The 13,716-nt window shown below is 40.3% G+C and overlaps 1 protein-coding gene across 3 annotated transcripts in view; it reads left to right on the top strand.

Annotated features, from left to right (window-relative positions):
* Positions 1 to 13,716, top strand: part of MAMLD1 (mastermind like domain containing 1) — a 350,393-nt gene that overhangs the window by 36,902 nt on the left and 299,775 nt on the right. Inside the window, exon 1 of one of the 3 annotated variants that reach the window (XM_084639247.1) lies at positions 7,239 to 7,377. The exons of 1 other annotated variant lie outside the window; for it this stretch is intronic. In XM_084639247.1, the coding sequence (XP_084495373.1) occupies positions 7,324 to 7,377 (54 nt within the window). In that variant the 5' untranslated portion in view covers positions 7,239 to 7,323. Of the gene's footprint in view, positions 1 to 7,238; positions 7,378 to 13,716 lie in introns of those variants that run through there. One more of the 3 variants, XM_084639246.1, reaches the window with a different exon arrangement.

The following is a 13,716-nucleotide window of genomic DNA, read 5'->3' as shown; positions in this document are numbered from 1 at the left end:
AGGCTTATGATTTCCATGTGGCACAAGCCCTTTTGCAGTGGTTACAAATGTCAGAATTGAGAGCTGACTGAGGCTGATTTAAGTTGCCTTTGGGGTCAAACCAGCACCTGACAAACTTGGGGATTAAGGGAATGCAAAAATGACTTAGAGGTATCTCCCCCTGACCTTCTCCCTACCTCCTCAGCTGTTCCAAGTGGATCTCTGGTGATGCAGTTTTGGACCTAGTGCTGGGTTTTAGTTTAATTCTGTGTCCCTAACTTCCTAATGGTAACAGCAAGTATAAACTAAGGCCTGATTCTGCAGGTGCAGAGCACATTCTCAGAGGTGCTTAGCACCCTCATCTCTCGGGTACTCAGTTCTTTCAGTTTTGGACCCTCAGAGATAATCCATTTCCTGCTATTACTATTGGAAGATCATGAGTTAGCATAAAAGAGTTAAAAATACTAAACCAAATAGAAATGGCAGCACATTTCACTGTCACATGGGAGAGCTGAAAAAAATGTGTATGTCATGTGCCTGGTATTTGGGTCCAGTAAAGAGTAATATCTCTGGAGGTAGCACCCTAAATTTCTCGTAGGTCAGGCAGCAAGGCTAATACACAGAGTTGTATGGGCCATAGAGGAAGCTCTATTTCCTGTTGCCTTGGCCAGGAATGAGGCATATAAAACTGGTTGTTTGGAAAAGGAAGGAAGTGGGAGGCAAGCTGGAGGGAAAAGGTGGCGTAGATAAAAAGAAAGGGGAAATCCAAGATTCCATATCTTTATATGAAGGTGCACTGTTTTGAATCAGGACAGAAGGTCTGAAAACACCATTGGTATTTCCATAGTCAAATGGACAGAAGAAGAATATGGATTTAATTTTAGGCATCCAGGTTTGGAAATAACTTTATGCATCCCCTTCACATTATTGAATATTTCAAATAATAGACCTTAAAGATATATCTTCTCCACTGACAAGACAATCAATCCCTTAGCCTTTGCTTTAAAATAATATTAGACCACAGAGTCATGCCTAACGTTAGCCTGTTTTATGGTAGCATTCTCTCCGGAGGCCAAGGATACACTTGCTGTGATAAGATGACTCTTACTTAACCCATTACACCAGACAGAATTCAAGTTAATCAGTTCTCTTTGCTATGAAATTATCAGTGCATTTGATTTGTTGCATCCGATGAAGTGAGCTGTAGCTCACGAAAGCTTATGCTCAAATAAATTGGTTAGTCTCTAAGGTGCCACAAGTACTCCTTTTGGTTTTGCGAATAGAGACTAACACGGCTGCTACTCTGAAACCTTTGATTTGTATGTTACCTCGTGTTGATGCAGCTCAGTATCCTGTTTGCTTTTTGAAATGCAGACATATGCTAGGCTAATGATTTCAAGGATTTTTCCACAATAGCCTTTAAATCCCTTTTCCTGTTCAGAATTCTGCATGACTCTTCCCTTTTAATCATTATTCACTATTTTAGTTCATTGTTCCTAAACCTATACTGCATTTTTTTGTACTAACTGCATTATCCACCTGCTGACCTGAGAGATCCAGATCTGAATAAAGTTTGATGGTTCCTCATTAGTTGCTACATCTTTAGTTTAGGTATCACCAGCACATTTGGATATCATACATTTTAACTTTTCTTGAGCCATGAATATCCTCTAATGCAAACCAGAAACATCTACCTGCATCATTCCTAAACTAACCTGAGCAGTGGAAGCTCCATTTAGCCTTGAACATCTCCTGGGAATGTGATTCTCAGATTTTTCTTCACCTAATTCTTTTTCTTCTTCTTCTTCTTCTATTATATATTATTTATATAGTCCAAAAGCATGCTTGGCAATTTAGAGTTATCAGGTTTTTCACAATTGTTAACTTAATTTTTCCCTGCTGTAGCTTAAACCCATCCTTGTGCTGTTTCCTGTTGACTAAACTGAAAATCTGTCCTCTATACAGCTCCATCACACCTTTGTAGACCTTAGATACTAGTATCTTCTTTCCTTGATCTTCCTTTATCTAGAATATGAGCTTTCTAAGCTTTCCATTTTAAAAATGTGGTGCCCAGTATTACATGTAGTATTACAGTGGAGATCTAAGCAGTGCAAAACAGAGCAGGACAATTACTTTCTTCATTTTACACATGGTATACCTATCAATATAACTCAGTATTGCATTTCATTTGAGTGCAGGGTGGATGAAAAGCAGGGGGGAAGGGCATTATTGAGTTGTATTCAACTCATATAGTCTATTCAAAATATTTATCTGGCACCTATTGCTATGGTATCTAGGCACCGTGAGCTCCCAGATCTTTTTCTGTTTCATTGGCTAGCTACCATTTCCCCAATATATTCTATCTGTATCTACATATATGGCCGTCATCCAGGTAGCACCCCTGTGCTTGTATGTCCATTTGGTTATTCATACTTATATAGCCCATTGTAACATACTGAGTTTTATTGTGAGCGTATCTTCCAGTGTTTGCAATCCAGTCAAATCTTGTATCATCCAAAGATTCAATCAACATACAGTAGTGTCTGCTAAGCTGTTAATGAAAATGCTGTATACTTTTGCACTCTGAAGAGAACCCTGTATTATTCCACTAAATATTTTTTTTATTTTTTATTCTATTTTATTTTATTCTATTTTTAACTTAATGATGAGTACAAAAGAATAGCACAAGCAGGAACGGACAAAATCAGAAATGCAAAGGCACAAAATGAGCTACATTTAGCAAGGGACAGAAAAGGCTATAAAAAGTTCTATAAATACGTTAGGAGCAAGAAAAAGATTAAGGCAAGTGTAGGTCCTCTACTTAGCATGAAAGGAGAGTTAATAATTGACTACATCAAAAAGTCTGAGGTGTTTAATGCCTATTTTCCCTAAGTCTATACTAAAAAGGTAAATTGTAACTAGATATTCAGTAAAATTAATATTAACTAGGAGGAAGAAAAACAAGCCAAAACAGGGAAAGAACAAGTTAAAGAATATTTAGATAAGTTACATGTATTCAAGTCAGCAGGGCCTGATGAAATACATCCTTGGATATTTAAGGAACTAGCTAAAACAATCTTGGTATTGTTAGCAGTTATCTTAGAGAACTCATGGAGGACGGGTGAAGTCCCAGAGGAATGGAGAAGGGCAAACATAGTGGACAGAGGGAACAAAGAGAACACAGAGAATTATCCCCAAACTTGGATACCTGGAGAGGTACTGGAACAAATTTTTCAGTAATCAGTTTGTAAACACCTAGAGGATAATAGGGTCAAGAACAAATCATGTCAAACCAGCCTAATTTCTTTCTTTGATAGGGTTACTGGCCTAGTGGACATGGGGGGAAGTTGTAGACATGATATATCTTGGTTTTGGTAAAGCTTTTGACACAGTCCCACATGACATTCTCATAAGCAGGGTCACAGAGCCCAGGCTCCAGCCTGAGCCCAGAAGTGAAACAACCCTGCAACCTGAACACTAAACTTTCTAAACTACTACATGCCACAAGGGGCCACAGCAATGGTCCCCTCAACCCACCCAGCAATATTGTTAACCTATCCAACTATATTCTTAGCCCAGCAGAAGCAGCTGTCCTATCTCGGGGCCTCTCCTTCTGCCCCGCCACCCCCATGAACATGATACAGTTCTGTGGTGACCTAGAATCCTATTTTCGACGTCTCCGACTCAAGGAATATTTCCAACACATCTCTGAACAACATACTAATCCACGGAGACCTCCCTACCAACACTATAAAAAGAAGGATTCTAGGTGGACTCCTCCTGAAGGTCGAGACAGCAGACTGGACTTCTAAATAGAGTGCTTCTGCCGACGTGCACAGGCTGAAATTGTGGAAAAGCAGTATCACTTGCCCCACAACCTCAGCCGTGCGGAACACAATGCCATCCACAGCCTCAGAAACAACTCTGACATCATAATCAAAAAGGCTGACAAAGGAGGTGCTGTTGTCATCATGAATAGGTCGGAATATGAACAAGAGACTGCTCGGCAGCTCTCCAACACCACTTTCTACAAGCCATTACCCTCTGATCCCACTGAGAGTTACCAAAAGAAACTACAGCATTTGCTCAAGAAACTCCCTGAAAAAGCACAAGATCAAATCCGCACAGACACACCCCTAGAACCCCTACCTGGGATATTCTATCTACTACCCAAGATCCATAAACCTGGAAATCCTGGACGCCCCATCATCTCAGGCATTGGCACCCTGACAGCAGGATTGTCTGGCTATGTAGACTCCCTCCTCAGGCCCTACGCTACCAGCACTCTCAGCTACCTTCGAGACACCACTGACTTCCTGAGGAAACTACAATCCATCGGTGATCTTCCTGATAACACCATACTGGCCACTATGGATGTAGAAGCCCTCTACACCAACATTCCACACAAAGATGGACTACAAGCCATCAAGAACACTATCCCCGATAATGTCACGGCTAACCTGGTGGCTGAACTTTGTGACTTTATCCTTACCCATACTATTTTACATTTGGGGACAATGTATACCTTCAAATCAGCGGCACTGCTATGGGTACCCGCATGACCCCACAGTATGCCAACATTTTTATGGCTGACTTAAAACAATGCTTCCTCAGCTCTCGTCCCCTAATGCCCCTACTCTACTTGTGCTATATTGATGACATCTTCATCATCTGGACCCATGGAAAAGAAGCCCTTGAGGAATTCCACCATGATTTCAACAATTTCCATCCCACCATCAACCTCAGCCTGGTCCAGTCCACACAAGAGATCCACTTCCTGGACACTACAGTGCTAATAAACGATGGTCACATAAACACCACCCTATCCCGGAAACCTACTGACCGCTATTTCTACCTACATGCCTCCAGCTTTCACCCTGACCACACCACACGATCCATTGTCTACAGCCAAGCTCTGCAATATAACCGCATTTGCTCCAACCCCTCAGACAGAGACAAACACCTACAAGATCTCTATCAAGCATTCTTACAACTACAATACCCACCTGTGGAAGTGAAGAAACAGATTGATAGAGCCAGAAGAGTTCCCAGAAGTCACCTACTACAGGACAGGCCTAACAAAGAAAATAACAGAACGCCACTAGCCGTCACCTTCAGCCCCCAACTAAAACCCCTCCAACGCATTATTAAGGATCTACAACCTATCCTGAAGGATGACCCAACACTCTCACAAATCTTGGGAGACAGGCCAGTCCTTGCCTACAGACAGCCCCACAACCTGAAGCAAATACTCACCAGCAACCACATACCACACAACAGAACCACTAACCCAGGAACCTATCCTTGCAACAAAGCCCGTTGCCAACTGTGCCCACATGTCTATTCAGGGGACACCATCACAGGGCCTAATAACATCAGCCACGCTATCAGAGGCTCGTTCATCTGCACATCCACCAATGTGATATATGCCATCATGTGCCAGCAATGCCCCTCTGCCATGTACATTGGTCAAACTGGACAGTCTCTACATAAAAGAATAAATGGACACAAATCAGATGTCAAGAATTATAACATTCATAAACCAGTCAGAGAACACTTCAATCTCTCTGGTCACGTGATTACAGACATGAAAGTTGCGATATTACAACAAAAAAACTTCAAAACCAGACTCCAGCGAGAAACTGTTGAATTGGAATTCATTTGCAAATTGGATACAATTAACTTAGGCTTGAATAGAGACTGGGAGTGGCGTAGTCATTATGCAAGGTAACCTATTTCCCCTTGTTTTTTCCTACCCCCCCTCCCAGACGTTCTTGTTAAACCCTGGATTTGTGCTGGAAATGGCCCACCTTGATTATCATACACTTTGTAAGGAGAGTGATCACTTTAGATAAGCTATTACCAGCAGGAGAGTGGGGTGGGGGGAAGTATTTTTTCATGCTTTGTGTATATAAAAAGATCTTCTACACTTTCCACATTATGCATCCGATGAAGTGAACTGTAGCTCACGAAAGCTTATGCTCAAATAAATTGGTTAGTCTTTAAGGTGCCACAAGTACTCCTTTTCTTTTCACAGAGCCTGAGTCGGCTGGCATGGTCCAGCTGTGGGTTTTTCTTTGCAGTATAGACACATTCTAACATGTAAAACACCTTACTTAGAGTTAGACTGTGTTTTCAGACCTGTCTGTGGGGCTGCCATCAGGAGGCCTTTATTTACTTCCCCCATGACTAGAAGCTCTTCAACCCTACCTCAAAGCCAATCAGAGGGCTGCCGTTGTGAGCATCTTAACCCCCTTCCAGGCCAGAGGCTCTCTGATCAAAGGGCCAACAGAGCTTCTGTAGCAGAGAGATGTAGAAGTACTGACTGCTCCACAAAGTGAGAGATCTGGAAGTACTCAGCACCTGCAGAGAGCTTTAATTGGCTGCACTTCCCCTGAAGGCAGGAGAACTGGACAGGGAGCCAATCAGAAGGGAATTTCCCTTTTGCCTGAAAAGGAGTCTTCCCATTCCCTCAATATCTCCCTCCTCTCTCTACCCCAAATACCCCTAAAATCCTCTCACCAATCTCCTCTCTCTTCCTTACTCATGCTCTCTCCTTTCCTCACCCAAGCCATTATTTGAGGGAAAACGTTCAGCTCCCAAACAATTCACTTTCAGGATTCCAGAGGGTTGTTATAACGATCACAAAGGACAAAACTGATTTTAAAACTTCTGAAAAATATCTTCAATGTCCTATAAAGCTCCAGTATTTCTTCTTTATTATTCTGTCTTGTATTTTCCCATTATGTCTATCACATGGGTTTACGAGAGATTGAGCTGTGACCAGTTCTCTAACAGTACTTGCTTTATGCTGGAAAAGACAACTTGGTTAGCCTTGTTGTTTCAAAATGTTCTGTTGTCACCCAAAGGTCTTTAAAGAGAGACCTATGTGGCTTTAGTTGCAAGTAGACAGATTAATTGCTTTTGCGTATATTTGGATGGACAGAGAAATGCTTAGAATCTATTTGATGTTGTCTTAGCACTACTAATAGTTTAACTTACAGTTTACTAATAATGCACTTGTGCCAGATTTCGGGTTTCAGTTAATGTAAAATGCAGTGGTTGTTGGCATGGTACAGCTACCTTTGATCTTTGTAAATGACCCACAGTAAATTGTTGAATGTATGAAACTGAACAGTAGGACGTCTCAAGTTGAGGAATAGATGTGATGTTACCTTGAAAAACCTGTAGAGCATTAACAGAGTTTGTTTTGATGGGAATCTATCCAAGGCACCGTGCGGTATGTAGGCTGTGTATTGATAGGAGTGCATATAATGAAGACCTGTTCTTCAAACATGGCAGGGAAATTACTACTTTCACAGTGAATAAAGCAGCCTAGACTCCATGAATAATATGCTGATGCTACGTTCCTTTCTCTTCCAGTTTCATTTCAAAGTGGTAAGAATGGATTTTATGAATACTTTTTTAAGCAGTTAACTTCTTAAGTAGTTTTGAACTTTGTGAAATATTTAAACAAACATGGGTAAAACATGACTAATTAGTACAAATATATTTCAGATGCTTAATATGACTGATAAACAGCTGTTCAGTGTGTGTTATTTCAGTAATAAAATGTACATTTTTACTAGCAAGTACGTAATCTTTTATTTTAAAGGCTTCATGTTTTGTTTGGTAATGCAGTAATGGAATAGAGATAAGACAGGGAGGAAATGAACATAATTCTTTAGAGGTACAGTACTTGCATTCAGTCTAATATTAAAAATATTCTGTAAATTAGTGCTGGATTTGCTATTCTCACTGTGTGCGGTGATGGTGGTGGGGGGAGTGTTTTGTTTGTTTATTTTCTTTTGATATTCCCCCCCACACACTCCCCCCAGTAACTTGAGGGCTTCGAAGTATTTTCTATAATTAGTAAACAGAAACTCTTTGAAAACATTGTGCTTAACAAAATGCTAGACAACACCCTAATAAAGAAAAAAGTGTGGCCATGGATCAGGTCTTGTGAATTCTAGAAATCTGCTATCCTATTTTTGGAAACCAAAAAACATTTGTAAAGCTGTTGCTTCTGTTTAATTTTTTTCTCAAAATTCATTCTGAAAGCCAACATCATGAGATAATACTGAAAGGATCCACAGAATAAAGTATGTGCTCTCTACCTGGTCCATGTTTTCAGTGAGAGAAAATATAACTGTTGGAAAGACAAACTGTAATTCTGAGTATAACGTACATAGCCAATGAAAAGTACAGTATAATGTAGAGGATTTTGTATTATTACAGGTTCCCCTCCACTCCTGGCATTTAATCAAAGCCACAGTCATTGTGTAAATTTAATCACCTTGCAACACACTAGTAATTTCATTATCTTCTTTCCATTTGACAGTACTTAGATAGAGGTTTAAAATTATATTACAGCGATAAAATAGATTTTTGAGTAAAATATTCAAGATAAATATTATCAGACAAGGCAGTGCAACTGAGGCAATGAAAGAGATTATGGTTTAAGCCAGGATTGGAATAAATGATGCCCTAAAAGAGAGCAATATTATTTAAAATGCTTCAATGGACAACTTGTCAATATTTTTTCACTCACAAGAGTGAAGAACCAGAGGTGTCTTGGCACCTGTTTTCTAATTGCTAGACACAGCTATTTCTTTTTTTCAGAAGTCCATTTATGGGGCATTATGGATCCTGGAGAGAATGGCTCAAGATGTTGAGCAGTGCAAGCAGATGTATACTTACACGCTCACACATATAATCCCTGATGGAGTTGTATAAAGATTTTATGGCATGAGTTTGGGACACAAATTATGTAGGTCATGCGAAAGGAGCACCAACAAAGCATTAACACTGCCCACCACTACCATGTATTCTGTATGTTCCCTGTATGGTTTTACAGGAAAAAAAAAAGAGACTTCTTTAGAAATGCTTGAGAATTTTTAGAAATATTATTAGTACTATTTTTCACATCCCTCTGCCTGCAAAGGCAGGTGGCTTTAGTACAATTTATGAGCCTCAGACGGAGAGGAAATTATAACTAATACATTTTAGAAAACTCTAAAAATAGCTTTTCTTGTCCTCATAATGTAATGAGATGAAGGCTTGATATTTTGTGGGCTAGATGCATGTGTTGCATCCCTTTGGAAAGGGGAGATTCCAAGCTTCTCTCCAGTTGTATATAGCACTCAGTATAGCATTGATAGTTTGAGAAATGTTGGACCTTTAGTGTGGTGTGTGAAGGGTTACCACCATGCCTGTCTAAGTCTAGTACATATCTGATAAAGTGTGTGTGTGTATGCTGGACACAGGAATTGCCATATGGTAGATAAAATCAGTAGTTTGTCTAGTCTGGTATCCTGTCTCCAGCAGTAGTCAGTATTCAGTATGCTTTAGAGGAACAACTAACTAAAAGGAGAAGTTTTTTTCCTAACCCAGGCAATTAGTGGTTAGTTTATGCCCTGAATGAGGGTTTACACCCTTTATAAATGTTTATCCTTTCTAAACACACTATGGATGCTGTTGTTATCCATTTAAATGCCTCATTCTTTTTTTAGCCCTACAATAAAATAATGTGGGTGAATAGATATTATATATATGTCAGAGTAAGACATACAGATTCAGATTAAGTTCAAATGTTCATTCTGCTGCCCTAACTGCTTATTCCTAATTCCCATAATTGATATAGGTGGTAACCAGCAATAATACATATACAGGGCCATTGGACAGCAGCAGTTCAGTATTGTTAAGCGATATTTGTCCTTCTAAGTATTTATAAGGTGCTTTCAACTTGGCTTCTAAGTACCAAACCCTGGTAGGAAAAACACCCTTAAACAGATTTTTTGTGATTGTGTAGAACAGACAGACATTTACTGTGTAAAAAAAGTACTGGTCAATGATTTTTAAGGGGTGAGCAATGCTCAAACAAGGACTCTTTCTAAGGGAGATTTTGCCAAATCTCCTTGACCAAAGGAAGGTGCCTGTATCCCAGGGCAGTGTGGTTAAAGACGGATAAAATGAGAAGCTGCCAAGATTCTGTTTTTGATGTGGAAGATATCCCTATGCCACTTCCTCCTGGTGGGGTCAGGGAAAGGAAATTTAGTGACATTATGCCTCAGAAGGCAGCACTTCTCACTTCTTTCAGAAGTTCATGGGTTCCAATCCCCCGTCAGGACTTGTCCTCCTGCCCAGTAATGACATTGCTGTGCAGTGCCTTCTGCCATACTTTTGATGAGATAATTATCTGAGTTTCAGTCTATCTGTCGGTAGCAGCTGTTGAGATGAAAGTGGAAGATCCCATGGCACATTCATAAAGAGTAGATTATAATCCAGGTGTCCTGGACAACTTTTTCTCTTCCAGAAATGCACTTCCAGTGTCCAAAGCTGCACGTGACCTATTGTTAAATGCCTGCTGCATTTGCCAACACCACTGCACTACCACTTTCTGGCTCTTCACTTCAGAAAGCGTATTAAGATAACTTGATTATGCGATAAAATGCTCTTTAAAAATTCTCTTCTGATAAATGTCTGTACACCTTTCAGGCTTAGGCTATAGCATTAGCCCCAGTCCTTAACACTGAACTCCCCACCACCTTTAATTCTTCACGCCAATACGTTTCCTTTTTGCACTGTTATTTTGATGCTCTTTGCATTGCCTTTGGGAACAGAGAAATGCCACCCAGCCCGCATGCTATTTATGTTGTTCCTTGCACTGAACCGCATGAATGAATATGTTCTCAACGTTTATTGTTGTTTAATGCGCAGAGTCTAATTTGAGAATTTGTATAAAAACTGCTGCAGATAATACTTAAACTATCCAAATATTATTTTCTATGCAATTGCTTTTTGACATGCATTACATACCTCATTAATTCAAATATGTAATCTCCCTTTGCATTCTTAGGACCAAATTCTGCCCTCAGGTATAAATGCACAACACCTATTTGTATCAATGGGGACTATGCACAGATACGAGACTGCGAAATATGGCCCTTACTAGAGTTAATCTTGATAATGTCCTTTATAAAAAGCTTTTGTAAGGTTGTCATTCTCTAGCACCCCTTCTCCCCAGAAGCCTTGCTATATCTTGTAACTAGCCCATCTATTTCTGTCTTCTCCAGACTGTTGCTGATATGGTGACACTAAATAGGTAAGAATGTTCACGTAGCATGGTGACCGCACAATTGCTGTAGCTAGCTTAGCTATCTTGCCAGTTACCACCATCTTAGGTAAAGTTTTCCAGTTATGGGTGTCAAAGATAAGAGGGTGAAGGAGACACATAAAATTACTTTAAAGGCAGAATACAACAACATGGAACACAGCCAGTAGCTGGACAGTGCTCTCCCACGGAATTGGCGCATGGTGTCGATGACTGATGGAAGGTGTGTATGGTATGCTTTGGAAAAAGGATGGAGGATGGAACCAAGGAGTTATATATTATTTCTTTAATAATAATAATTGTTCACAGTGAAGTAACATCTCTTTGTGTCCAGTCTTTGAAAGCAATGGGTTAATTTACATCACTGCATAGTTCAACATATTGCAAAGCACCAGACCGTGTCTCCTGGATCAACTCTGGCTTTTAGTAACTGTCTGGAGTAACTGAACATTTATCATTTTACCACCAAAATATTAAAGGATAGGTTATTATTTGTGGCTTAACTTGAATTAATAATTTACTCAGGTTTTTCATTACCTACTTATTTTAAACACCTGTGTAGTTACTGTCAGTGGCTAGTAATTCATGAAGTTTAAAACTTCCGCTGAATGGTTTTTCTCCTAAAAGACTATTTTAGTTTATCAGTAAATATTCCCAAATGAGAGCTAAAACAGGGAATGCAATAATCCAGATTCCTCTTTTCTAGTCTAAATTGTTAATGCCTTTCCATAGAGCTAGTGAAAAATCTCTCCCTTTCTTTGTTCAGTGAAGCATTTATTTTTTTCTATGGTGTGACTGCATAATGAGTGCCTGCTGAGACAGTATGTGTAATGCATACTTGTATGCATCAAAACCATGGGAGCCCAGACTTTAATCACAGGCCTCTGTTTACAGTGGGGAAAAGTGTTACATGGGTGTTCCACAGTTTTATTGTGGAATTTTCCTTGGGAACTGGGATATGCATTGTCTATCTTATTTAAAAAATCCCACTGAACTTGGTTTGACTTCATGGTAGCATGTGACTCAGTATCAACAAGTAAAAACACCTAAAAAGTAAATATTCAATTTAGAAGAAAAAAAAACCTTTGTGTAGAAAAGAATGTGTGGGGTGATTGTTGTTTTTTCCAGAAAGCATTTGTTCTTTCTTTATTTTGAAGTTATTTGCATTTCTTGTTTGGCTGAAATCCCAAAACAGACACAGTGGGCCTGAGTCTGCAAGGTGCTGAGCATTTGTTGGTAGGCTTTTAGCACCTTGAAGAATCAGGCTCTAAGGCCCTAGATGCAGAGGGCTCCTGACATAGTGGAACTTCTGTAGTTCTGTTAAGCCTTGAATTGCAGAAAGAGGTTGCCCAAAGCCTGTTCTACTGTGCTGCTTCACTGCCTAGTGAGAAGGATTCCTCTCCAGCTTGGAACTGTGGAGTTTCCCAAGATCTAGACAAGTTATTCAGGATGAGCACTGGGCACAGGAATTTGAAGTAAGAGTCAAATCTCTCCCTTTGTTTACACCACTGAAACCACACTGTGGTGCCAAAGGCTTCAATAGGAACCCCTACTGTATATACCAGGACAAGATTTGGTCATATCTGAAAATTCTCACATCAGAAGACGTAACTCATCATTCCTCTTTCTTGCACTTTGACCTTTTTCCTAGTTCTCTTTTCAGTCAAATGTTGTGTGACAGGGTCAAGCCAGATGGCTACAGGAGAGTAATAGAAGGCAGATATATTAGCCCCAGGTTAAGTAGGTCCCTTTTCCCTGAGTAAGGTAACAGGGAAGGTTCCAGAACAATCAGGAACCTTCTGGAGACAATTAAGACAGACAGGCTGATTACAACACCTGCAGCCAATCAAGAAGCTGCTAGAATCAATTAAGGCAGGCTAATCAGGGGCACCTGAGTTTAAAAAGGAGCTCACTTCAGTTTGTGGTGTGCGTGTGAGGAGCTGGGAGCAAGAGGTACTAGGAGCTGAGAATGAGAACGCATACTGTTGGAGGACTGAGGAGTACAAGCATTATCAGACACCAGGAGGAAGGTCCTATGGTGAGAATAAAGAAGGGGTTGGGAGGAGGCAATGGGGAAGTAGCCCAGGGAGTTGAAGCTGTCGCACAGCTGTTCCAGGAGGCACTCTAGTCAGCTGCATTCCACTTGGCCCTGGGCTGGAACCCGGAGTAGAGGGCGGGCCCGGGTTCCCCCCAAACTTCCCAACTCTTGGTCAGACACAGGAGGAGTTGACCTGGACTGTGGGTTCACGAAAATGGCCAAACTGCGGGGTACCGTGAAGCTCCAAGGCGAGCAAATCTGCCAATAAGCACAAGACCCACCAAGGTAGAGGAGGAACTTTGTCACAGTTGTTAATACTTTAAAGCAAGGTGCTCAAATGTGCATTTAATAAACAAAAATAATTTGATTTACGATTCAAGAGGATGGTTATTGTTTGCAACTACAAACATTAGTAAGCAAAGATTCTGCAAGGCCTGTATGTATCCATGTCAAACTTGCACTTCGTAGTCTTGCAGATTGGCCTGTTTTTGTAGGCTCATAAGATAGATCAATCTGTCTAGCTATCATTTTTTCGTTCGTTCGTTCTTTCGTTCTTTCTTTACACTTTATACTTTCCAGGATGTGG

The sequence above is a fragment of the Lepidochelys olivacea genome, assembly GCF_965140295.1.
Source record: "Lepidochelys olivacea isolate rLepOli2 genome assembly, chromosome: 9".
Taxonomy (NCBI): Eukaryota; Metazoa; Chordata; order Testudines; family Cheloniidae; genus Lepidochelys; species Lepidochelys olivacea.
This window is presented reverse-complemented; position numbering and strand designations above follow the sequence as displayed.